General features: G+C 39.4%; 1 protein-coding gene across 14 annotated transcripts in view; it reads left to right on the top strand.

Annotated features, from left to right (window-relative positions):
* PBRM1 (polybromo 1) overlaps nucleotides 1-26,536 on the top strand; it is a 131,163-nt gene that overhangs the window by 92,561 nt on the left and 12,066 nt on the right. For 11 of the 14 annotated variants that reach the window (XM_070390725.1, XM_070390726.1, XM_070390724.1 and 8 more), the window contains 5 exons: nucleotides 6,003-6,148; nucleotides 7,662-7,819; nucleotides 20,092-20,275; nucleotides 21,505-21,715; nucleotides 22,589-22,790. In XM_070390725.1, the coding sequence (XP_070246826.1) occupies nucleotides 6,003-6,148; nucleotides 7,662-7,819; nucleotides 20,092-20,275; nucleotides 21,505-21,715; nucleotides 22,589-22,790 (901 nt within the window). Of the gene's footprint in view, nucleotides 1-6,002; nucleotides 6,149-7,661; nucleotides 7,820-20,091; nucleotides 20,276-21,504; nucleotides 21,716-22,588; nucleotides 22,791-26,117; nucleotides 26,283-26,536 lie in introns of all 14 variants that reach the window. The other 3 variants (XM_070390714.1, XM_070390713.1, XM_070390722.1) reach the window with 1 other exon arrangement.

Raw genomic sequence — 26,536 nt, 5'->3', positions numbered from 1 at the left:
CACCCCCTGGTGGTCAGCGCACTTCATAGTGAGCGATCAAACTCCCAAGGGGACACTTTGCATATTAGCCTTTTATATATAGAGATAGATGTATAAATTATTTTAGAGCATGGACAATGAAGAAAACCTCTCGGTTTGTTTTACAAAGCCAGAATAATCTTGATTCCAAAGCCTGACAAAATAAAAACAAAAACTACAGTTCAGACGTGCAAATATTGATGGAAAAAAAAAAAAAACTTGGGGAGAAAAATATTTTTACAAGTGAAATCAAATTAGTTCTTTAAGAACATGACCAACTAACCTGCTACTGTGGCTCAGTGGTTGAGTGTCAACCTATGAACCAGGAGGTCACAGTTCAATTCCCGGTCAGGGCACATGCCCAGATTGCTCTCATCATTGATGTTTCTATCTCTCCCTCTCCCTTCCTCTCTGAAATCAATAAAATTATATTTAAAATAAGAACATGACCAACTAGGAAAGAGTTCATTCTAAGAATACAAGGATTGTTCAAAGTTAGAATAACTCACTAACTTCATTATATTAATAAATTAAAGGAATGATTATTTGATAACATACATTACTTGAGTTAAGTTTTTAAGTGAATATACCCTTGACTAGGAACCAAAACCTCGACCCTCCAGTGTGCATGCCGATGCTCTAACCACTGAGCACATTGGCCAGCATAAAAGTAATGAAAATATTGACAATAAAGAGGCAAGATTTTTTTTTACAGATATTGGGAGAAATTAACAAAAGTTTTAAAACAGTAAGTAGAAATTTCAAAAATCTATATACAAGTTGGTAGCTTTCTTATGTAAACAATAATTCATAAGACTTTTTAAAAAATATATTTTTACTGACTTCAGAGAGGAAGGGAGAGGAGGAGAGAGAAAGATAGAAACATGAATGATAAAAATCATCAATTGGCTGCCTCCTGCATGTCCCCTACTGGGGATCGAGCCCACAACCCAGGCATGTGCCCTTCACTGGAACTGAACTCCAGACCCTTCAGTCTGTAGGCCGATGCTTTATCCACTGAGCCAAACCAGCTAGGGTTCATAAGACTTTTGAATGGAAAATGAAACCATTGAATATATTTTAGCAGCTGTTAGTTAATTATATGTAAGAAAATACCTAATTTACATTAACAACAAAATAGATTAAGAAATAACCCTAAAGGAATTTATGGAACCTGTGGGAAGAGGAACAGTCAATCTACTGAAGGACATAAAAGACTTAAATCGTTTTTAGAAATTGACAAAATTATTCTACCATTCTTATGAAAGAATAAATATGTGACAGTCACCAGAAATAAAACAAGAAAAGAAAATAATCAAGAACACTTTGACAGCATTTGAGTCCACTTCCCTGTATGTCTTTAAAAAAAAAAAAAAAAAAGAATGCTTTGCACTGACAGATGTTACATTTTACAAAACTACATTTGAAAAATCGAAGTACTGCCGAACCGGTTTGGCTCAGTGGATAGAGCGTCGGCCTGCGGACTCAAGGGTCCCGGGTTCGATTCCGGTCAAGGGCATGTACCTTGGTTGCAGGCACATCCCCAGTGGGGGGCGTGCAGGAGGCAGCTGATCGATGTTTCTCTCTCATCGATGTTTCTAACTCTCTGTCCTTCTTCCTTCTTCTCTGTAAAAAATCAATAAAATATATAAAAAAATAAAATAAAATAATAAAAATAAAAAATCGAAGTACTGCCGAAACTGGTTTGGCTCAGCGGATAGAGCGTCGGCCTGCGGACTGAAAGGTCCCAGGTTCGATTCCGGTCAAGGGCATGTACCTGGGTTTCGGGCACATCCCCAGTAGGAGATGTGCAGGAGGCAGCTGACCGATGTTTCTCTCTCATCCGATGTTTCTAACTCTCTATCTCTCTCCCTTCCTCTCTGTAAAAAACCAATAAAATATATTTAAAAAAAAAAAAAATCCTTTAAAAAAAAAAATCGAAGTACTAGCTCAGGGCTAGTCAGTGAACAGAATATGCTTTTCAAAATTAAATCCAGAATATAAAGGTAGTATTATAAGTCAGCAGAAGTGAATGGAATCCAGTAATACTTGAAAAAATCTATGTAATAAAAGCCTAAGCGACCGTTACAGTGGAACGACCAGAACGACCAATCACTATGATGTGCACTGAGCTCCAGGGGGCAGACATTCAATGCAGGAGCTGCCCCCTGGTGGTCAGTGTGCTCCCACAGGGAGAGCACCGCTCAGCGAGAAGCCAGACAGCTGGTGAGCGCAGCGGCAGTGGCAGGAGCCTCTCCCACCTCCGTGGCAGCACTAAGGAGCAGTGAGCCAAGCAGTAAGGAGCAGCAAGCGGGCTGGTGGTAAGGAGTGAGGGGTCCCAGAATGTGAGAGGGGGCTCCCGGACTGCGAGAGGATGCAGGCCGAGCTGAGGGACCTCCCTCAACTGCACAAATTTCATGCACCAGTCCTCTAGTATAAACATAAAAGAAACAGTACTAGCTAAAAATAAAGAGTACTAGTTTCTAACAGAAGTACATTCACTATATTTACCTGTAATATTTATGTGTAAACTTAGAGTGAGTTCTTTCTTTGCTATGATATAAAACCCAGGAGCCATAAAAGAAATAAGTGATCATTTTGATAATGTTATTGACTTATAATTGAAAATATCAGTTTAATAAAACAGTAGAAGGACTACTATTTCTAATGTACAAAGAGCTCTTTGAAGTCTAAGAAACAAGTGACATTAAAATAATAGGCAAAGGAACCAAATAGATGATTTATAGAAGGAAGGCAGCCAAAAGATATAAGAAAATGTATTAATCTAATAGTTTTCAAAATGCCTAATAGAGATTGGCAAGAATTCTAATAACATGCAGCCTGGTGTCGGGTAGTACACATTCATCTCCCATTGATGACATTTCCTTTGACCCTGCAGTTTGATAGCAGGGAGTCATCAAACTCCCACATAGTACTTAAATAGGAACACCAAAGGATAACTCTACAAGGAGTAACATTAGTGTAGCTTGTAAAAGCAAAAACCCTAGGCCAAACCCAAATGGCCATGAATAACAACTAAGTTTTCATACATCCACATAAATAAACTGCAGCCAATGAAAGGAATAAAATAAGTCTATTATAGTAACACTAAGTAACACTACAGGCCCAGTGTATGCAATTCGTGCACTGGGAGGGGTGGTCTCTCAGCCTGGCCTGGGAGCCCTCTGGGGATGTCCGATTGATGGCTTAGCTCTTGCTGAGGTGGGAGAGGCTCCTGCCACTGCCGCTGCGCTCACCAGCCGTGAGCCTGGCTTCTGGCTGAGCAGCATTCCCCCTGTGGGAGCACAGTGACCACCAGGGGGCAGTTTCTGCATTGAGCATCTTCCCCCTGGTGGTCAGTGCACGTCATAGCGACCAGTGGTTCCGCTGTTCGATCGATTTGCATATTAGCCTTTTATTACATAGGATTGAAAAATTTCACGTTATGTGGGGAAAGTTGTTACTAAATAACAGGTTGCAGAATGAGATGTAGTTTACCATTATTCAAGAAAACAAAAATGGCCCTGGTTGGTGTGGCCCAATTGGCTAGAGCATCATAAGGTGTCAGGTTCAATTCCTAGTCAGCGCCCATACCCAGGTTACAGGTTTAATCCCCAGTTGAGGCGAGTGCAAGAGGCAACCTATAGATGTTTCTTTCTCATCTCTCTCTCTCAAATTAATTAAAAATAAAAAAGAAAACAAAAATGCATGAATATTAAAACATGGAAAACTGTGTACTAAACTGGGTGGTTATCTCGGGCTAGATCACAGACTTGTTTTTTAAATTTTACATACTCTAATATTTGAATTATTTCCAGCAAATATAATTCTTTTATATAATCAAGAAAGACAAAGTTTTAAAATTGTTCATGTAAAAACTGGAAAAAATTGAATTCTTAGTATCTTAGGAAAAAAATATCCATTTTCATTTGCTAATACATGGTATTCCTTACATTTTACCAATATGTATAGGAATCACAGACATTAATTTTAAAAGAAGAAATCTCAATGGAAGTCAATGTGAAATTAACTTAGATTTGTAATTGTTATTATTAGAATTCATAAGTTCTCAGGGTCTTCTCTATGTATGAGTTACTATTTTGTTTCATTATTTTGATATTGCATAGTCAAGATGAGTCATTCTAGGACCTTTTTTAAGGGTAACTTGAGATCAGAACCCATTCCTAAAATAAAAAGGTGTGTTTTTTTTTAATTATAGTTTACATACAATATTACATTAGTTTCAAGTGTGTAAAGTAGTGATTCAACACTTAACAACATGATCACCATGATAAGTGGAATAACCTGTCACTGAACAAAGTTATTACAATACTATTGGCTTTATTTTCTGTGCTGTTACATCCCCATGACTTATTTTATAACTGAAAGTTTGTACCTCTTAATCCCTTTCACTGTTTCTCTCATCCCCTCTGTTATCTGTGTCTGTGAGTCTTTTGTTTGTTCTGTTCTTTTAGATTCCACATGTAAGTGAAATCATATGGTATTTAGCTTTCTCTGTCTGACTTACTAGTACTTCACTTAGCATAATACTCTCCAGGTCTATTCATGTTGTTGCAAATGACAAGATTTCTTTTTTATGGCTGAGGACTATTTCATTTTGTATATTTATGTGTGTGTGTATCACATCTTTATTCATCTGTCGATAGATACCTAGGTTCCTTTCATGTCTATTTTAAATAATGCTGCAGTGAACACAGGGGTTCTTTCAAATTAGTGCTTTTGTTTTCTTCATACAGATACCTGGAATTGAAATTGCTATGTTGTATGGTAGTTATATTTTTAATTTTTTTATAACCCTAAATACTGTTTTCCAAGCAGCTGCACCAATTTACAATCCCATCAACAGGGCACAAGTGTTTCCTTTTCTCCAAATCCTTGCTAACACTTGTTATTTATTGTCTTTTTTACTTGTTTGTTTGTTTATGTATTGTTAATCCTCACCCATTTTTCCATTGCTTTTTAGAGAGAGGGCATGGGGGGAGAAAGAGAAAGAGAAAACATGGATGTGAGAGAGACATATCAGTTGGTTGTCTCCCACCTGCATCCTGACTTGATTGTGTCATTTAAGCTTCCTAACAATCCCATTTAATGAAGACACTAAGGCATAAGAGGTCAAGTAATTTGTTACAACAGCCAGTAGGTGACAGACCCTATAATTTATTCAAAAGCAGAATATGTGTCTTTCGGTCACAGAGACTTTGCTAGCCCTTTCTATTTTGTAATAACTCAAAATGATAAAAAATTGTAAAACTATTCATTATTAATGTTAAGAAATTGCAAGTTCAGTAAATGTAGTGAAGGGGAAGCTTGTGTAGAATTTGCTTCTTTTATTTTACTAGAGGCCCAGTGCTCGAAATTCGTTCATGGGTAGGGTCCCTAGGCCTGGCCTGTGATCTGGGCCCATCAGGTTCCCTGCCTCCCCGCCTTCTCCTTCCTTTGCCCACTCAGCACCCCGCCGCTGCTGGTCTCCCACCATGGTCTGCGCTGCCCCATGGTGCTCAGCACACATCATAGTGAGCGATCCAACTCCTGGTCTGCCAGTTGAACCCCCAGGGGACAATTTGCATATTAGCCTTTTATTATATAGAATATATAGGATAATAATGCATTGACTGAGTCTGCTTCTGAATGCTAAGTCCTTCCTCTCGTGTTTTGTTTGTTTGTTTGTTTGTTTGTTGCTAAAGGCTATGGGAATAGAAGAAGGACGGAGAGGGGATAAAAGCATCCTGGAGTAACATTTTATGTCAATTAACTTGAAATTTAAAATAGATACAATATTTGATAAGACTTAGTTTGATTTCAGTGACCTAATCTTTTGGTTTCTTTTCTTCATCAAAGCTTCTATTTATTGTTATTTTTTCTTTTAGGTTAATTATGAAAGAAAATCTGTTTTCCATTCTTACCTTCTCTGTTTACTTCTTGATTGTCAACTGCCTATCCTCAATCAGTTTCCTTTACAACAGGAAAAAGAAGATGTCCCTGTGGAAATGGCCAATGGTGAACCAGGTTGCCACTACTTTGAGCAGCTCCGTTACAATGACATGTGGCTGAAGGTTGGCGACTGTGTCTTCATCAAGTCCCATGGCCTGGTGCGCCCTCGCGTGGGCCGGTGAGTGTTATTGAAGTGAAAAAAAAATCATCACTCTTTAGGATGAAGTCAAAAGTCTCTCTCCCAGTAACTTACCCAGCTTTCTGTCATACCACACTTCCCTTGCTTTTGCCTCTAGCCATACTTTCTCCTTTATATTCCTCCATGAAATCTTTTTTTTCTTCTTCTGCTACCATTGACTGAACTCTCAATCCTGAAATCTCCCTGCCCACTTCATATGGTGAACTCCTTTAGCTTAAATTTGAAATTGTACTTCCTTAAGGAAATCTTCTGTCTCCTCCAGACTGAGTTAGGTGTCCCTATTACATGCTCTCAAAGCACCATGTATTTCCTTCTTCTCAGAGCACATATCACATTGCGTTATTCTCAGGTTCTATACTGGACTGCAAATTCCCTGAGAGTAGGCATCCTCTCTTTTTGCTCTCCTTTGTATCCACTATTCCAAACGTAGTGCATGAAACATAGTAAGGGCTCAGATATTTGAATGAACAAATAAATGGATGAAATTATAAATGGTTGGATGGCATAAAACAATCGTAAAGGAGTCAGGGACAGAACTGGGCAGTTGAGGACAGTACTTAAGAACTAGTTGGTTCCAAGTGCCCATCAGTAGATGAGTGAATAAAAAACTGTGGTACATCTATACCATGGAATACTATGCAGCAGTAAAAAAGAAGAATTCCTTACCCTTTGAGACAGCATGGAGGGACCTGGAGAAGATCATGCTAAGTGAAATAAGTCAGTCAGAGAAAGCTAAGTATCACATGATCTTCACTTACATGTGGAATCTAAGTAACAAAATAAACTGATGAATAGAGTGGATCCAAAGACATGGAAGCATGGAACAGAGTACGGAATCTCAGAGGGAAGGCTGGGTGGGTGGGAAGTAATCAACCAAGAACTTGTATGCATATATGCATGCCCATAGCCACAAAGGGGAAGTGAGGGCCTGGGGCGGGGGTAGGGGTCAATGGGGTAAAAAGGAGGACATATGTAATACTTTCAACAATAAAGATTTATTTAAAAAATAAAAATAAAAAATAAGTAAGAACTAGTTGGTTCCAAGAGATCTTGGTTTCAAATGATTTACCTTTCTGAGTCAGTTTCCTCGTATTTGTTTCATCATTCACTATTTATTACACATCTCCATTTGCCAGGGTCTAAGGATACATTAGTAAATAAAACAAATATCCTTAGTCCCATGGATCTTTGTACTAGTGGGAAGACAAACAATAAACATCGTGAATACGTAAAGTGTATAGTACACATCATGTTAAAATACCTTTTTACCCTCAGATGAATAGCCAAATCTTCATTTTTTTTTTTCCAAGTATTTTCTCATGTGTTTAAGTGGGATGGGGGGTGTCAAAGAAATTGTCCTATCAAAATAACCAGTGAAACTTCTCTACATATTAATTTTTGGTTAACGGAATTTTTGTTAGATTAATCCTTCAAGAATAAAACTTACTAGAATTTTATTTTAATGAAATTTCTCCCTTTTTCACCACCCAAGAATTGAAAAGGTATGGGTTCGAGACGGAGCTGCATATTTTTATGGTCCCATCTTCATTCACCCAGAAGAGACGGAACATGAGCCCACAAAAATGTTCTACAAAAAAGAAGTGTTTCTGAGTAATCTGGAAGAAACCTGCCCCATGACATGTATTCTGGGTAGGTATATATGCCGTTTCATTTAATTACATGCATTCCACAACAATCAATTAAATGCTTCTGTTCTAGGTGCTAGGTATACAGCAATAAACAAACGAAAGTCTCTGCTCTTTTTTTTTTAAAATATATTTTATTGATTTTTTACAGAGAGGAAGGGAGAGGGAGAGAGTGTTAGAAACATCGATGAGAAAGAGAGAAACATCGATCAGCTGCCTCCTGCACACTCCCCACTGGGGATGTGCCCGCAACCAAGGTACATGCCCTTGACCGGAATCGAACCCAGGACCCTTGAGTCTGCAGGCCGATGCTCTATCCACTGAGCCAAACCGGTTAGGGCAAAGTCTCTGCTCTTTTAAAGACTTATGATGGGGCAGAGGTTGGGGATTCAGTAAATTAAAATTAAATATATAGAACATCAGATAGTAATTAGGACAATAAATGAGAATAAAACAGAGGATGAAGGATAGAGATTCATGTTGCTGGGAGGTCCTGCTTTAGTTAATGTAGTTGTCAAAAGCCTCTCTGATAGGTGACATGTGAACAGAGCCCTAAAGGAAATGAGGAAGAAAACCATTTAAATATCCAAGATTTTACTCCTTTTAGGCACAGCAAACACCAAATGCAAAGACCTTAAGGTAGAGTATCTGGGCTTGTTTGAGACACAGTAAGTAAGCTGGGTGGCTGGAGTAGGGCAGGGTGGTGTGGTAGGGAATCAGCCCTCTGAGGTGGCTTGACACCCAATCATGGTAGGTCTTGTAGACAGTGCAGAGATTGAGTTTGGAGCAGATAGTCCTGTGAGAGGTGTGAGCAGAGAGGCAGTGTGATCGCACATATGCCTCAGGAATCACTTGCTGTGGATGGGAGAGTATGTTGTAAAAATAAGGTGGGGATGCCGAACCGGTTTGGCTCAGTGGATGGAGCGTCGGCCTGCGGACTCAGGGGTCCCGGGTTCGATTCCGGTCAGGGGCATGTACCTGGGTTGCGGGCACTTCCCTACTGGGGGCTGTGCAGGAGGCAGCTGATCGATCTCTCATCGATGTTTCTAACTCTCTATCCCTCTCCCTTCTTCTCTATAAAAATTCAATAAAATATATTTAAAAAAAAATAAAATAAAATAAGGTGGGAAGCAGGAAGAGCAGTTAAAAGACCTTTACAGTCTCTGTTGGACTCTTAACCCGAGTAATGTTATTGTCTCCATTCCAGAAATATGAAAGACTCATAATGTGGTTTCTGTTCCATCTTCCTGAGAGTTCACAGTCACGTTCTGCTTTTCAGACCTAGATGTATACATCATCTATTGCCATCATTTCAGCTAGATTGGTTTTGGTACTGTGCGTTTTTCAGAAGTGGATGTGGAAAAGATTTCTGAATGGCCTGGTAGTTCAACACAGTTTTTCTTTCCACTCTGCAGAGAGGGACCTGCAAAGGCTAGTGAAGTTATTATATCTTCTTGAGTTTCTTTAGCAATGAATGTCTTCCTTGTAACTTGTAGTTCATACTAAAGCAGTGCCCTAGAGCCTCACTCCCTACTGTAAACCCAGCCTGGGATCAAAGGAAGCATAACAAAGATGAGACTGAAGTTTCCTTTAGTTAGAGCAACCACATCATTTATTGTTTTTTAGTGATTTTCTTAGTGGCTAATCTGGAGAGTACATCTTAAATTTATGACAGTCTAGTTTGAATTAATACTAACTTAGCTTTGTTACTCTATAGACACTGTTCTCTATAGCTCCATTTCTCTCCATTTGTGTTGTCAGGAATTTACCTTTTTATACTTTGTGTGTACTTTAACATAGATATCTTTTTTTCCCCATGGTTTTATTTATTTTACATTAAAAAATTTTTTTTCAATTGCAGTTGATATACAATATTATATTAGTTTCAAGTATCCATTCCAGTAATTACACATTATATAACTTACTAAGTGATCATCCTTATAAATCTCATACCCATCTGACACCATACATAGTTATTACAAAATTACTATTATTTTTTTTTAATATATTTTTTTATTGATTTTTTACAGAGAGGAAGGGAGAGAGATAGAGAGTTAGAAACATCGATGAGAGAGAAACATCGATCAGCTGCCTCCCTCACATCTCCCACTGGGGATGTGCCCGCAACCCAGGTACATGCCCTTGACCAAAATCAAACCTGTGACCCTCCAGTCCACAGGCCGACGCTCTATCCACTAAGCCAAATCGGTTTTGGCATATTACAAAATTATTGATTATATTCCCTGTACTGTACTTTATATTCGCATGACTATTCTGTAACTACCAATTTGTACTTTTTAATCCCTTCATCTATTTCACCTGTCCCCCCCAAAGCCCCTCTCCCATCTGGCAAATGTCAAAATGTTCTCTGTGTCTGTTCTGCTCATTTATTTATTTTGTATTTTTAGATTCAATTGTTGATAGATATGTATTTATTGCCATATTATTGTTAATATTTTTTATCTTTTTCTTCTTCAAGAATACCCTTTAACACAGGGGTCCTCAAACTACGGCCCGCAGGCCACATGCAAATACAAATATTGTATTTGTTCCCGTTTTGTTTTTTTACTTCAAAATAAGATATGTGCAGTGTGCATAGGAACTTGTTCATAGTTTTTTTTTTAACTATAGTCCGGCCCTCCAACGGTCTGAGGGACAGTGATCTGGCCCCCTGTTTAAAAAGTTTGAGGACCCCTGCTTTAACATTTCATGTAATACTGGTTTGGTGGTGATGAACTCCTTTAGCTTTTTCTTGTCTGGGAAGCTCTTTTATCTGTCCTTCAATTCTAAATGATAAAGTAATCTTGGTTGTAGGTCCTTGCTTTTCATCACTTTGAATATTTCCTGCCACTCCCTTCTGGCCTGCAAAGTTTCTGTTGGGAAATCAGCTGACAGGCCATGGGGGCTCCCTTGTAGATAACTACTTTTCTCTTGCTACTTTTAAGAGTCTCTTTTTGTCTTTAACCTTTTGCATTTTAATTATGAGATGTCTTGGTGTGGGCCTCTTTGTGTTCATCTTGTTTGGGACTCTCTACACTTCCTGAACTTGTGTGACCATTTCCTTCACCAGGTTAGGGAAATTTTCTGTCATTATTTTTTCAAATAGGTTTCAGTCTTTTGTTCTCTCTTATCTTCCAGCACCCCCAAGATGTGAAGTTGGTACACTTGAGGTTATCCTAGAGCAGTGGTTCTCAACCTGTGGGTCGCGACGCCTTTGGGGGTCAAACGACCCTTTCACAGGGGTCGCCTAAGACCATCGGAAAACACATATAATTACATATTGTTTTTGTGATTAATCACTGTGCTTTAATTATGTTCAATTTGTAACAATGAAATTGGGGGTCACCACAACATGAGGAACTGTATTAAAGGTTCACGGCATTAGGAAGGTTGAGAACCACTGTCCTAGAGGCTTCTTACACTATGTTCATTTTTTAAAATTCTTTTTCCTTTTTTCCTGTTCTGATTGGGTGTTTTTCTTCCTTATATTCCAAATTACTGTTTTGATTCTTGGCTTCATCTCCTCTACCTGTTGATTCCCTTTAAATTATTCTTTATTTTAGTTAGTGTATTCTTCTTTTTTTTTTTTTTTTTTTTTTTTTTTTAAATCTTTATTGTTCAGATTATTACATTTGTTCCTCTTTTTTCCCCCCATAACTCCCCTCCTTCCAGCTCCCACCCCACCCTCCACCCTCACTCCCCACCCACTGAGTTCATCCATAGGTGCATGATTTTTGTCCAGTCTCTTCCCGAATCTCCCATTCCCCTTTCCCCCCCAAGAATAGTCAGTCCATTCCCTTTCTATGTCCCTGATTCATTATAGTCACCAGTTCATTCTGTACATCAGGTTATTTATTCACTTGATTCTTAGATTCATTTGTTGATAGATGCATATTTGTTGTTCATAATTTGTATCTTTACCTTTTTCTTCTTCCTCTTCTTAAAGGATACCTTTCAGCATTTCATATAATACTGGTTTGGCGGTGATGAACTCCTTTAGTTTTTCCTTATCTGTGAAGCTCTTTATCTGACCTTCAATTCTGAATGATAGCTTTGCTGGATAAAGTAATCTTGGTTGTAGGTTCTTGGTATTCAGCACTTTGAATATTTCTTGCCATTCCCTTCTGGCCTGCAAGGTTTCTGTTGAGAAATCAGCTGACAGTCGTATGGGTATTCCCTTGTAGGTAATTGAGCCTCTTTCTCTTGCTGCTTTTAAGATTTTCTCTTTGTCTTTTGCTCTTGGCATTTTAATGATGATGTGTCTTGGTGTGGTCCTCTTTGGATTCCTTTTGTTTGGGGTTCTCTTCGCTTCTTGGACCTGTAAGTCCATTTCTTTCACTAGGTGGGGGAAGTTTTCTGCCATTATTTCTTGAAATAGGTTTTCAATATCTTGCTGTCTCTCATCTTCTGGGACTCCAATGACTCTGATAGTAGTCCGCTTAAAGCTGTCCCAGAGGCTCCTTACGCTGTCTTCACACTTTTGGATTCTTTTTTCATTATGCTTTTCCAATTGGGTGTTTTTTGTCGAATCTTTGGTTTGATTCTTGCACTCCTCTGGTCTGCTATTGGGTATAATATTCTTTATTTCAGTCCGTGTATGCTTACTTTCTAATTTCTTTATCGTAGCATCGAGGGTCTCATTAGTTTTCGTGAGGCTCTGCACAAATTTATGGCAAGCCCTCAAAATTGCGATTCTTAGCTCCATATCCTCCATTTCTGTCATGTTTTTTTGTCTCCGCATCTTTTATGCTTTCTTGGTGCACCCCCTTGTGGTCTCTGTGCGCAGTCTTGTTCTAGCGAAGCCTTAATTGTTGTAGTTAACACTAGAGGGATTTGACCATCAGGCCCACTGGCGGTGGAAATCAGCTGTTGGAAAACTTCAGTCCTCAGGGGAGGTGCTAGTCCAGCCCTTGCCTGAGGCGGTTGGCAAATGGTTGTGCTCAGGGTTTGGGCGGGGCGGGCTCAACAGGGCGGGGGGGAGGGAGCAGCTATGGCCGCTCTCAGTCCGTCCCCAGGGGCTCTGCCTCTCTGTCCCAGCAATCGCTGCAAACCTCGGAGGGGCCGTAGCCAGACAGTCCCGCTTCTCCCGTTTGAGTCTGGGTCCCTAGAGACTCGCCCGGATCTGTAGCCCCGAGTCTGAGATTCGCTCCTAATTGAAAACGACAATCGCGCCCTCAGCCGCCAGCCCGCTTTGCGCGCGCACCCTCACCACCGCACCGCCGTACCTTTAAATTTTCCACACTGCGCCTCCGCTGAGCGTCGGAATGCTGTTGTTCTTGCTTCTAGTTGAAGAGACTCTCCTCAGCCAGCCTTCCCGTGGTTCTGGTTGTTGTCCGCTCCGACTTTTAGTTGTATTTTTGAAGTGGTTGTCCACGGCGGCAGTCTCTGGTGTTTTACCTATGCCGCCATCTTCGATTCTCCTCTATTTTAGTTAGTGTATTCTTCATTTCTGACTGGTTCTTTTTTTTTTCTTTAATATATTTTTATTGATTTCAGAGAGGAAGGGAGAGGGAGAGAGAGACAGAAACATCAGTGATGAGAGAGAATCACCAATAGGCGACCTCCTGCATGCCCCCCACTGGGGGGATCGAGCCTGCAACCCAGGCACGTGCCCCTGACTTGAATCAAACCAGGACCCTTTAGTCCACGGGCCAACACTCTATCCACTGAGCCAAAGCGACTAGGGCTCTGATTAGTTCTTTCATATGGTTTCCATGTCCTTTTTTATGCTGTTAGAGTTTATCTCCTGTTCCCTTAAGTTCATTGAGCATTCTTATAACCTGTGTTTTAAACTCTGCATCTAATAGATTACTTGTCTCCATTTTGTTTAGTACTTTTTCTGGAGTTTTTGTTCTGTTTTTTTATTTGGGACAGTTTCTTTGTCTCATTTTGGCAGCCTCCTATGTTTATTTCTATGTATTAGGTAGAGCTGCTGCGTATTCCAAACTTGGTAGAGTGGCCTAATGTAATAGGTGTCCTGTAAGATCCAGTGGCACAGCCTCCCTGTTCACTCGAGCTGGGTACTTCAAGTGCACCTCTAGCCCTGTGTGGGCTGTGTACACTCTCTAGTTGTAGTTGTGCTTTAATTGCTGTTGACATGTCAGTTGGGAGGGATTTACCCCGAGGTCGATCAGCTACAAGGACTGACTGACCACTGTGGAGTATCAACTGTGTGGGGCCCACCCCATGGAGCAGAACTTACTTAAACAGTGCTGTGGTGTCTGCTGAGTCCACCTCTTGACTGTCACTTGTAGAAGTGGTTGGGTGATGCTTCAATGTGGTCAGTAGCTGTCCACGTGGTTCACTGGCTCTGGAGCTTCCTGGAAGGTGCAGGCCAGAGTCAGCTGCTATTTGTGTTCTGCCCAGGGCTACCCAGCACAAGCTATAAAACAGTCTTCAGATGGCTGCTACTTGTGCTGGCTTTGGAGTTATCCTGGAGAGGCCAAGCTGCAAACCAAGGCTGCTAGTGCCTGGCTTGGGGCCACTTAGCAAGAGGTATGGAGCATTCCCTCGCCAGAAGCTGCTTGTTTGAGAGATTTTAGGAAATTCTGAAGCATGAGCCAAACAGGCCATTTATATGGAAAAGCCACTGGAAACACCTTGGGTGGGCTGCAAAGGTGGGTGGGGCAGGGCGGAGTCTCAGGGATCCCCAAGGCAGGGTGAACAGTGATAGCCAGGTTGATGGAGACTCAGATATGGTCCCCACGTTCTGACTTTGTGTAGGGAAGGCTCAGAAAAGGAACAGTGGCATCTGCCAGCACTTCTGTCTGAGATAAAATGCCCCCCTCACTCCAACCTCAGCTCTTACCCTGATGCTGGACCATTTAGTTTCTCCCTGTATGTCACTGGTGCCTTTTAAGCTATTGCCCCAGTGCTAGACCTCATAGGGAGTAAGTCCATTCATGGATCTTTTCAGAGGAACTGCCTGGGACTCACAACAGCCCTTTGTCTCACTTAGCCACAATCACTACTCGTTTTCACAGCCAGAAGTTATGGGGACTTCTCTTCCTGACACTGGAACCATGGGCTAGGAGTCCTGGTGTTGGCCTGGGACCTATCGATTCTTAGGGGATACTTCTACAGCCCAGATATCCCTCCAAATTTTTATCTTCCACATGTGAGTGTGGGACGAGTCTATTTCTGGTCTCTTCCCCACCACCAGTCTTAATGTGGCTTCTTGTTTATTGCCTTAGTTTTAGGATTTCCATTCCACTAGATGTCAGGTGGTTCTGAATAATGGTTGTTCTGTAGTTACTTGTAATTTTTATGTGGTTGTGGGAGAATGCAAGTACCACATTTACCTACACCACCATCTTAACCAGAAACCCCATAGATTTATAATTATGCTTTATGCATTTGCCTTTAAAATCTTATTGGAGAAAAAAAGAGGAGTTACCAAAAATATAATATTGGCTTTTATTACCTGTGTTATTACCTTTACTAGTGTTTTTAACTTTTTTGTATGACTTCAAGTTATTTTCTATCGACTCCCTTTAGCGTTTCTTATAAAGCAGGTCTGCTAGTAACAAACTTTCATCTTTTGTTTATCTGGCAATGTCTTGATTCCTCCTTCATTTTTTAAGAATATTTTTGATGGATATAGAATTCTCTATTGACAGATTTGTCTTCTTTCATCAAATTTGGGACGTTTTTAGTCACTATTTCTTCAGATATTCTTTCTGCCCCTTTCAGGATTCCCCTTCCAGGATTCTCATTATGCCTATGTTAGTAGTTTAATGGTGTGTCACAGGTCTCTCAGAATCTGTTCTTTTTTGCTAATCCTCACCAGAGGATATTTTTTCCGTTATTTTTTTTAGAGAGAATGGGAGGGAAGAGTAGAGACAGAGAGAAACATTGATGCAAGAGAGACACATCGACTGGTTGCCTTCCACACATGCCCCAACCGGGCCTGGGGATCAAGCCTGCAACTGAGCTACATGCCCTTGACCAGAATCAAACCTGGGACTCTTCAGTCTGCAAGCTGACGTTCTAACTACTGAGCAAAACCAGCTATGGCTGTTCATTTTTTTTTATTCTTTCTCTTTCTTGGACTGGTAATTTCAATTGATCTGTTTCAAGTACACTGATTGTTCTGCCTGTTCAAATTCTCTGTTGAACCCCTCTAATGTATTTTTCATTTTAGTCATTGTTTCAGCTCTAGAATTTCCATTTAGTGTTTACAGTTTCTGTCTCTTCATTTATATTCTCTGTTTGGTGAGACATCATTCTGGTTTCCTTTACTTTTTTGTCTGTGGTTTCCTTTAGCTCTTTGAACAGATTAAAGACAGTGATTTAAAGTCTCTGTCTAGTAAGTCTAGTGTCTGGGCTTCCTTATGGATAGTATTTGTTCATTTCTTCTTATTCTGTGAATGGATAATTCTTTCTTAGCATGCCTCATAATTTTTTGTTGAAAACTGGACAGTTTGGATATTATAATGTGATGACTCCAGAAATTAGATTCTCTCCCCTGCCCTCCCTCAGGTTTTGTTTTACTCCTTATTGTGGGCTATAGTTGCTTTTTTAGTGACTTTTTTTTATTTTAGAGAGAGATGAAGGGAGAGGGAGAAAGAGAAAGAGAAACATCAATGAGACATCAATATCAGTTGGCTGCCTCCTGCATGCCCCTCACTGGAGATCAAAACTACAACCCACACATGTGCCCCAACTAGGAATTGAACCAGCAACCTCTCAGTGCATGGGATAGCACTCAACCAACTGAGCCATACCAGCCAAAGCTCTGACTGTTTTTTGCTGTGTGTGGTCACTGAAGTCTCTGTTCTGCTAGCTTAGTAGTCAGCTAATGATTTAACAGAGATATTCTTTTTATTTTTTATTTGTATTGACTTTTTAGAAATAGAGGAAGGGAGAGGGAGAAATAGAGAGAAACATCGATGTGAGAGCATAACATCAATTGGATGCCTCCTGTAAGCCCCCTACCAGAGTTTGATCTACAACCTGGGCATATGCCCTGGTCAGGAGTCAAACCAGCAACCTTTCAGTGCAAGAGATGATGCCCAACCAGCTGAGCCACAACGGCCAGGGCGAGAGATTTTCTTAAATGCTTAGATCAAAAAAACAAACAAAAACAGCAAATTCCTAGTCTTTGAAACTGGATACTGTGTCTGTGTTGGAGCATACCTTCAACACGCAACCTGGAAGTTTACAACTCTGCTTTGCCTTTACTTCCTGCTTCCACAGGAATTGACAGTCAACCAAAGGTGAGAGCTTGGGGCCTTCTCGGGTCTTTTCTGAGCCTGCACCCTGACCATGACATAGGCATGGCTTTCTAGATTCCCAGAAATATGTGGAAGGTTTTCAAAACTCACTCCCCCGCTTTTTCTTCCTGGACTTTTCAGCATGTCTGCTGTTTTCCCCAACTGACATCCTTTCCCGCAGTTGGCAGCAGCTGGTTCATTTGCTTTACAACAAAATTACCAAATGTTTACAACAAAACGACGAAAGCCATTTCTCCGACCTTTGGAATCCAAAAAGGAGAGAATTTTAGGTCAGATGAAATGAAGGCAAGCCATTTGCATTAGTTCTTCAGGAAGCTGCCAAAAAGGTCAAAACATACAACCACAGTTGTTTGAAAACAAACTCTGCTCTCCCTCCAAGCTGGAAGACTTGCTAGATTTTGACTGGAACTACAGTCAATCTATAGATCAATTTGGGGAGCACTGACATTTTTTTTTCTTTATTTTTTTTTTCTTTCAACCTTGTTTGAAACTAGCCCACAGACTGTAGGCACAGCACTGACATTTTTATGAGTCTTCCAGCTATAAACATAATAGATCACTTCATTTTTTAGGTATTCTTTAATTTCTCTTAAAAAATTTTTTTAGTTGTGTGTGTGTGAGCAGGAGTCTCATACATCTTTTTATTGTTTTTTTGTTTTTTATGCTTTATTAAATGATGCTTTCTAAACTTTTATCTTTCTCTGTCTTTTGAGGGCCAGTCAGCAGGGCACAGAGATACTATATGCATTCCAAGGATATCAGTCATTTTTACTTTTTAGCTGTGAGAAGAATTTTTACCCTTTCCAATTTTTTATTTTCCCTTCTGCGAAATATAGAAAATTAAAACTGTTCCTTCTCTGAATTGAAAAGCCATGGATTATATAAATAAAGTATTAGCTAAGTCCAAGGAAGTGATAGTAACTATAGCTATTTTAAGCTTCTAAAATGTTTCTGACCTATTGTTACAAGTTTTACAAGTATTGCTAAATTGTTAGTAATGAACACTCCTATTAAGATCAAGATCAAAATAGGGATTTTCTTATCACTTTTATTAAACTTAGTTCTGGAGGCACTAGCCAGCACAGTTAGAAGTAAGAGGCAGAAATTGAAAATAAGGAAATTAAGTAAATGGAAATTTAAGAGAATCCATTATACAACCATGACATTCAATAAGATGGTTGAGTATAAAACTAACAAATCAGTTTTGTTTAAGAATTCACTAATTTCAAAATATGATACTTTGGGATAAATTTTATAGTATTTGTGTCACATCTGTATAAAGAAAGTTTTTAAATGCTATCTTTAATGCATTTAAAACGAAATCACTTGTACAAATTGAAAGGCATACCATGTGCTTAACTAAGAAATCTCAACGTCACAGAAATATTCATTCTCTCTAAATTAATCTTTATAATGTGATTCCCAGTAGATAAACCAGTTATAATTTTCTTGTGACAAAGTTGGGACTAAATAAACTGATTTTTAAAATCATGTCAAAATATAAAATAAAAATCAGGAAAATTCTGAAAAGCATAGTGAATGGGGGTTGGGAGGGTGGTTGATCCTTACCATATATTAAAACGTGATAACACTATAGTAATTAAAATCATTTATGATTGTATATATTTTTAATATTTGGTTAATTCATTTATCTGTTGATGGACATGTAGGTGATTTCTACCTTTTGGCCATTGTGAATAATGTTGCTATGAAAATTGATGTATAGTATCTATATGAGTTCCTGCTTTCAGTTCTTTTGGGTATTTATCAAGCAGTAGATTTGCTGGATTATATAGCAACTGTATTTAACTTTTTTTTTTAATTTTGTTTTGTTGCTTAAAGTATTACAAAGAGTATTACATATACAACTGTATTTAACTTTTAGAGAAACTGCCAAACTGTTTTCCACAGCAGCTATAATATTTTACATTCCCACCAGGTTTCCAATTACTCCACATCCTTGTCAACACTATTATTTTTTTAGTGTAATAGCCATCCTAATGGGTTTGAAATAGTATCTCATTGTGATTTTTTTTTAATTTCCCTTATGATTAATGATGGTGAGCATCTTTTGGTCATTTGTATATCTTTTCTGGAGAAATGTCTATTCAGAGCCTTTGCCTATTTTTTTAAACTTTTTTTTTTAAAGAATAGTTTGTTGACTTTTAGAGAGAGGAAGGGATAGGGAGAGAGAGAAAAAATATCGATGGGAGAGTGCAACATTGATTGGCTGTCCCCCGCACACCCCCTAACTGGAATTGAGCCCACAACCTGGGCATGTGGCCTTGACTTGGAATCCAACCAGCAACTTCCTAGTGCATGACTGACATCCAACCAACTGACCCACAATGGGCATGGCCCTTTGCCTGTTTTTTAATTGGGTTATTTGTCTTGTTATTGTTGCAGGAAGTCTTTATATATTCTTAATACTAAACTCTTACCAGAGATATGATTTGCAGATATTTCTGGGTTCGTTGGGTTATCTTTTTACTTTCATGATCGTGTCTTTCAAAGCACAAAAATTGTTAATTTTTATAAAGTCCAGTTTATCTTTGGTTGCTTGTGATTTTAATAGCACATCTATGAAACTGTTGCCTAATAAAAGGTCACAAAGATTTACACCTACTACTAGTATGTTTTATGTTAAGAGTTTTTAGGAGTTGTAGCTTTTACATTTAGATCTTTGATGCATCTTGAGTTAATTTTTGTATATGGTATGAAGTCAGTTTCGAACTCAGTTCTTTCGCATATACAAGTCCAGTTGTCCCAGTGCTATCTGTTGAAGAGACCATTCTTTCCCAGTGAATTGTCTTGGCATCCTTGTCCATCAATTTTCCATAAAAACCCAGTTGTACCAGTTAATTTCTATATTTTCAATTCTATTCCATTGATCTACATGTTTATCCTAATGCTTATGTATACCCTTTAAATCTTCTGACTTTTGAATCAGATGGTTGTATCAATTCAAAAATAAAAATTGGAAATAATTGTTAGCTATGACCACAGTGTACTCTGACTTCTCTCCAATTTGCTCTTTCAGGAAAGTGTGCTGTGTTGTCATTCAAGGACTTCCTCTCCTGCAGACCAACTGAAATACCAGAAAATGACGTTTTGCTTTGTGAGAGCCGCTACAACGAGAGTGATAAGCAAATGAAGAAATTCAAGGGACTGAAGAGGTTTTCACTCTCTGCTAAAGTGGTAGATGATGAAATTTATTACTTCAGGTAAAGCTTGGAAAACTAAGGAAGAAAGAACACTTCGACTCTTAATAGTAAAACTGATATCAAAGTAGTGTAGTGCAGGGTGGGGTTTTTTTGTTTGTTTGTTTTAATATGTTTTAAACTAGATCAGTATACATTTTAAATAGAAAACATTAATTTAGTTAAAGATGTTTTTATTTAATCCTCACCCCAGAGTGAGGATATTTTTTCCATTGATTTTTAAAAATATATTTTTAAAAATATATTTTTATTGATTTTAGAGAGGAAAGGAGAGGGGATGAGAGATAGAAACATCAATGATGAGAGAGAATCATTGATTGGCTGCCTCCTACATACCCCACACTGTTGATCAAGCCAGGCTTCATTGATTTTTAAAGAGCATGGAAGGGGGGTGGGTGGGAAGGAGAGAGAGAGAGACATTGACATGAGACACACACATCAATTGGCTGCCTCCTTCTCGCACCCTGACCAGGGCCGGGAATTGAACCTGCAACTGAGGTATGTGCCCTTGACGGGGAATCGAACCCACATCCCTTTGGTCTGTGGGCTGACACTCTAACCACTGAGCACAACCAGCCAGAGCTAGTTAAAGATTAAAAGAAATCCTCATAATCTGCTGAGAAGTGGTAACTGATCTAATGGTGCCTGTTGGCCTAAACTCCAGTAATTACAATGTGGAGGCAGAAATCTTTGGTTCTGGCTCATAGTCTTTTAAGATTACACAGTTCACAAATTACGAAAATTATTTTCACTATATGGGCAACTAGATCCTAACTTTGGACCTAGTATTTTTGTGGGTATTCAGCAAAATCCTTTAAAAACAAGCATCTGACCCTAGCTGGTTTGGCTCAGTGGATAGAGCGTCGGCCTGCGGACTGAATGGTCCCAGGTTCAATTCTGGTCAAGGGCACATGCCTGGGTTGCAGGCTCGATCCCCAGTAGGGGGCGTGCAAGAGGCAGCCAATCAATGATTCTGCTGGGACAGTGGTCTTCTATCTCTATCTCTCCCTTCCTCTCTGAAATCCATATATATATACATATACTTTTAAAAGAATATTTTTTAAAGCATCTGTAAGTAGGTATGGCTTTATAAATACACACTTAAGTTATTTTCCTTGCTGACTTAGAGTGTACATTGCAGATTGCAGGCAGTCATTTCTAGACATTAAGGCAGAACACTGCTTTCTGACTAGTTTTGTTAGCTGATTTTCTTTTTATGTCACTTCTTTTAGAAAACCAATTGTTCCTCAGAAGGAGCCTTCACCTTTGTTGGAAAAGAAGATCCAGTTACTAGAAGCTAAATTTGCTGAGTTAGAAGGTGGAGATGATGATATTGAAGAGATGGGAGAAGAGGATAGTGAGGTCATTGAGCCTCCTTCTCTGCCTCAACTTCAGACTCCCTTGGCCAGTGAGCTGGATCTCATGCCGTACACACCCCCACAGGTGAAGGTGACAGGTTCCTGTTATTTGTCTTATTCCCAGCTTTGGTTTGCAGCAGACTCAAACCAAAGTAAGGAGATGTCCAGCCCCTGTATATGAGTTTCAACCTAGAATTCTGCAGGAAGAAACCGATTTCTTTTTTTTTTTTCTTTCTTTTTTAATATATTTTATTGATTTTTTTACAGAGAGGAAGGGAGAGAGATAGAGAGTTAGAAACATCGATGAGAGAGAAACATCGATCAGCTGCCTCCTGCACATCTCCCACTGGGAATGTGCCCACAACCAAGGTACATGCCCTTGACCGGAATCGAACCTGGGACCTTTCAGTCCGCAGGCCGACGCTCCATCCACTGAGCCAAACTGGTTTCTGCAGGAAGAAACAGATTTCTTTTCCTCAGTGCCATTAATTATTTAAAGTTTAATTTTTTTTAAATTTCATACATTGCTGTTTTTAATGGCAGGTTTAGTTAGAAAGTTCTCCTTGCCTTGTGTTGAAGAAAAGCAGGGAGGAACAGCATCATCCTGGTACTCTTATCTTTTATTCCCTCTATCTTTTTAGTTTCTTCTTTAGGACCTCATTTTTTTGGTTGAGGTGATCCCTGTTGGTGTTTTTTTCTCATTTAGAATTTTCTCAAGACTTAATTATGAGGTCACCATTACAGATTGTAGTCATGGAATTCAGTGAAATTTCCGTTTATTTCTTATATGGTAAGAGGCAAGGAAGAGCTGTATTTTAACCAAGGAAATGGCTTTCTATAAACTGAACATGTTTATAAAATAGTAACTATTGAATCAAAAGTTCCTGGCTTCCAGAAACTTTGAGTAGTTAACCAAATATAATGTTCTGATGCACTCTAAGAGCTTTCTGTCTTACAGTCTACCCCAAAGTCTGCCAAAGGCAGTGCAAAGAAGGAAAGCTCCAAACGGAAAATCAACATGAGTGGCTACATCCTGTTCAGCAGTGAGATGAGAGCTGTGATTAAGGCCCAGCATCCAGACTACTCTTTTGGGGAGCTCAGCCGACTGGTGGGGACAGAATGGAGAAACCTTGAGACAGCTAAGAAGGCTGAATATGAAGGTAAATAGAGACTAGACACAACTGTCTCACCTTTCTAAGCAAGGGGATGTTTTCAGAAATGCATGTGCATAGACAGGTTTTACTCTCTTATTCTTACCACTTGTACATGAACATTGTGCTGGGAACTGTCTCAAATGGCTCCCATCCAGCAGTTTAAATACCAGCCTTGTCCTGACTGAGCAAGCACTGCCCCTGACTTGGCCTCTTATCCTGGGGTGTTTGTTTTTTTTAATCTCTCAAACCAATATTTTGTTATTAAAAATTGCATGATTTTCTTCTTTCATTGAGTCCTGTGAGCATACATGTTAAGCTGGGGAATGATTGTACAAGGATATTAAATATAATTGTGCTTAAAATTCATCTGAAAGTGAGCTTTTAATATCGGTGGTCTTCTATTATGGCTCTTGATAAGCCATATGTTTAAACTTCATCTTGAAACTTGGCTGAAACACTTGGTTTCCTAGGTCAGTCCTGGCCTGTGCTGTGTCTGCATTCATAGTTACTTTTAAGGCACTTGGAATCTCTTTGATAAAGCTCATCTGCCTTCATACTCTATAATGAAATCATTTTGGGCCATGAGCTGTATAATTTAAGGATTTGGTGATTCTTAGCCATTAGGGATAAAATACTTGAGAGAGATTTTTTATTTGTTTTTCTGTTTGTTTTTTATTATCAGTCAAGGCTTTAATAAAGAAATAAGTAGTAAACATTAGGTTAGGCAGGACTGTTGCCCTTAGAGCTGTATTATTTCCATTTGGAATTATATGTAATGGTTTATTTTGCCAGTTTAGGGCCATCTCTCAGTGGTTGAACATAGTGGTCCACTATTACTCTGCTTGGCCGATTCCAAATCTATTATTTTCCATCAAACATAAAGAAATTAATTGTTAAGGCTGCCTCCTTTATTAAAGTTTATGGAGTTTCTAAAAATAAAAGGGCTCTTTTTTAAAAAATATATATTCTTTTCAGTTATTACAATTGATTGCTTATTATAAAATTACCTGACAGGCTTCCCCAAAGATCTTCTGCAGAAAACTAATCCTACAAGATGCTCAGCCGAAAAGCACTTGTGGCAAAACTAGTTGAGAAGCACTCCAGACATTTTTTTTCTCTTGGCAGCTTGCAGTGCCTATTCTTAGTTAAAATCTCTAAGACCTACAGTAAAGACCCTGTTGTTTTTTTTCACCTGGCTTTTTCTTAAACGTGGCCAAGTATTCATATATTATCTGTTAATATCCTAAAGAACTAATATTTTACAGAATATACTTTGAGAAGCCCTAGTCAGTTTTACAAGAACCTAGAACTTTGGAGAGCTTTGGTATTTCTGACCGTAGTAAAGGTTAAAACCAAATATATAACTCAGTTGGAGAAGTGTTGGAATGAAGCTCACATGGGTATAAAACCTGGTCCAGCGTAAATGAAGCTAATACTACATGGCTGATTACTTAAAGTGTGAACAAGAAGATAATGTAAAAGTGAAAACGCTGGAGCAGGGCTGAAAAGAGGAAGAATTGATAGCTCCTGGGACATCATCCCACAATTAAAGGGCGGCTGGTATTCCTGAGAACCAAGTGAGAGTGAGTGATGAGACGCAGCTATGTCTGTCTGAGACACAAAAACTGAACTTTTGTTTTGACCCATTGAATTCAAAACCCAAAGTTTGGAGTTTAGCTGGTTTCACTTAATAACTTTCTTTTCTAAGACAGCCCAAGTGGGCTCCCCCCCAGAAAGAGCCAACAATAGCCAGTCTTGTCTTTGATCCACAGGCCTGAATTTTTCTATTTTCAGCTCCATTTCTTTGCTCTCCCATTTTACTGTATCATTTGTATAATGAAAATACTAGAATTTAATGTGCAGGGTCTAGATCACTGATAGCTCAAGGAAATAAATAGGTTGTTTAAATGGCCTTTATCCCTCACGTTCATTGTACAGAGGATCTGTAAACTGGGACAGTATTAGTGAGTGATGACAAGTCTATGCAGGCAACTGTGTCAAAGCCAAAGGTTTGATTTGTTTGTTTTTCACATTCTTACATAAAGGGGGACTGGAGCTATTGCTTCTTGACTCTTTTAAAGCCATGTGACCTCGGGTTATTTTTCCCCTCCATAGATCAGCCAGTGGTAGGCCTTCTGAATTCCATGTTGGAGAGTCAATGTGTAGCAGTTGGAGTGTGATACCAGGAGTCGGGGCCACAGGTTGCTGGTTCTCTCTATATCTTTGGACAAGTCACTGCCTGTCTTCTAGCCTCAGTTTGCCCAGATGAAGAGTGGGAAAGATTGCTTATTTATGAATGGTGAAGCAAGATAAACCCTGTATTGTGGGAGCTTTGGGAATACACATTTCTAGAGTTCCCTAGTAAGGGTCCAGCCTGTTAGCTCCTAAAAAGATGGAATGTGATCATTGGGGCTACTGGCTATGGAGATGAAGGCAGAAAAGCTCACAGGAGTGAAGGGTATAGGAAGGTGTGTTCCAGAGCCCAGAACTGGCACAAGCAAATGCTCCTCTTGCATTTCAGATGAAATAATAGTGAATTTTGGAACTTTTGCTTATATAGGATGATTTATGGTCAGTATTGAACTGCTCAGCTTCAGGAAACCTGGTTCTGTCACTATATTGTCCATTGCTTCATATGTGTATATGTAATTCCCTTCTTTTGATGACTATAGCCTTGAGTATCGGGGGTTTTTTTTCCTTTGGGGTTTATTAAACATGACCTCTTTGCTTCATTAGAATGTAGAAATTAGCATTTAATGTCTCTAAAACCTTGTGGAGAGGCAGTGAACTACTTTTCCCTTACAGAGTTAATTTTCTTCAGCTGCTAAAAATCCCATGACACTAATAACAAGAGTCCTCAAATTTTAATAAAATTGGGTGCAAGGAGTCAGGAAAATATAGTAAGTAACAATTGTGCCAAAAATTATAATGGGCCATGGAATTGCTTCACATTGAAATTATAAATAATTTGCAATGCTTTTAATACTAGAATAATGGTAGCGCTTCTCATCTTCAGGGTGCCTTGTGAGATTAACCATGTTGGTTACGCTGGTGACGTGTTTAAACAAAATCTGTGCTTTCTGAATGTGTGTTGAAGTCTTAACATTCTTGAAATCTTTGCAGACCAGTTCTCAAGATGGGATAGGAAAGCTGGACTCTAGTTTACCAAGTGAAATCAGCCCGAATCCTCCTGTGTTGAGACTAGTCATCTACTGTTCCTTCCATTGAGACAGAACTGTTGCCTGTGTTTTTATTAGTCCTGTTGAATGCAATGGATGGTATTTTGAATTCCTGGGTTAAAAACAGAATTGAAAATCTGAAATGCCTTTACAGAGCGGGCAGCTAAAGTTGCTGAGCAGCAGGAGAGAGAGCGAGCAGCACAGCAACAGCAGCCGAGTGCTTCTCCCCGAGCAGGCACCCCTGTGGGGGCTCTCATGGGGGTGGTGCCACCACCAACACCAATGGGGATGCTCAATCAGCAGTTGACACCTGTTGCAGGTAAAAACAGGAGCTAAGACCATTTTTTTCCACTTTAAGAAATTCCTTCATTTTTTTTTTTTTTCTCCAATGAGGAGTAGGCCACAGTCTCTAGGCTTTCCTATGAGAGATTCAAAGTTTGAAGTCATCCATGTTGTCCTTACATTGCCTTTCCCACATGGGCAATGCCTCCCCTCTGCCCCAGAAATGGGCCCTGGGCCCAATCCTGGGAATTGTTAGGGAGCAGCTCTTCCCTAGCTGTGGGCCTAGTCTAG

This window comes from Myotis yumanensis, unplaced genomic scaffold, assembly GCF_028538775.1.
Source record: "Myotis yumanensis isolate MYYU_CA2020_CCGP unplaced genomic scaffold, mMyoYum1.0.hap1 SCAF_14, whole genome shotgun sequence".
Classification (NCBI taxonomy): Eukaryota; Metazoa; Chordata; class Mammalia; order Chiroptera; family Vespertilionidae; genus Myotis; species Myotis yumanensis.
This window is presented reverse-complemented; position numbering and strand designations above follow the sequence as displayed.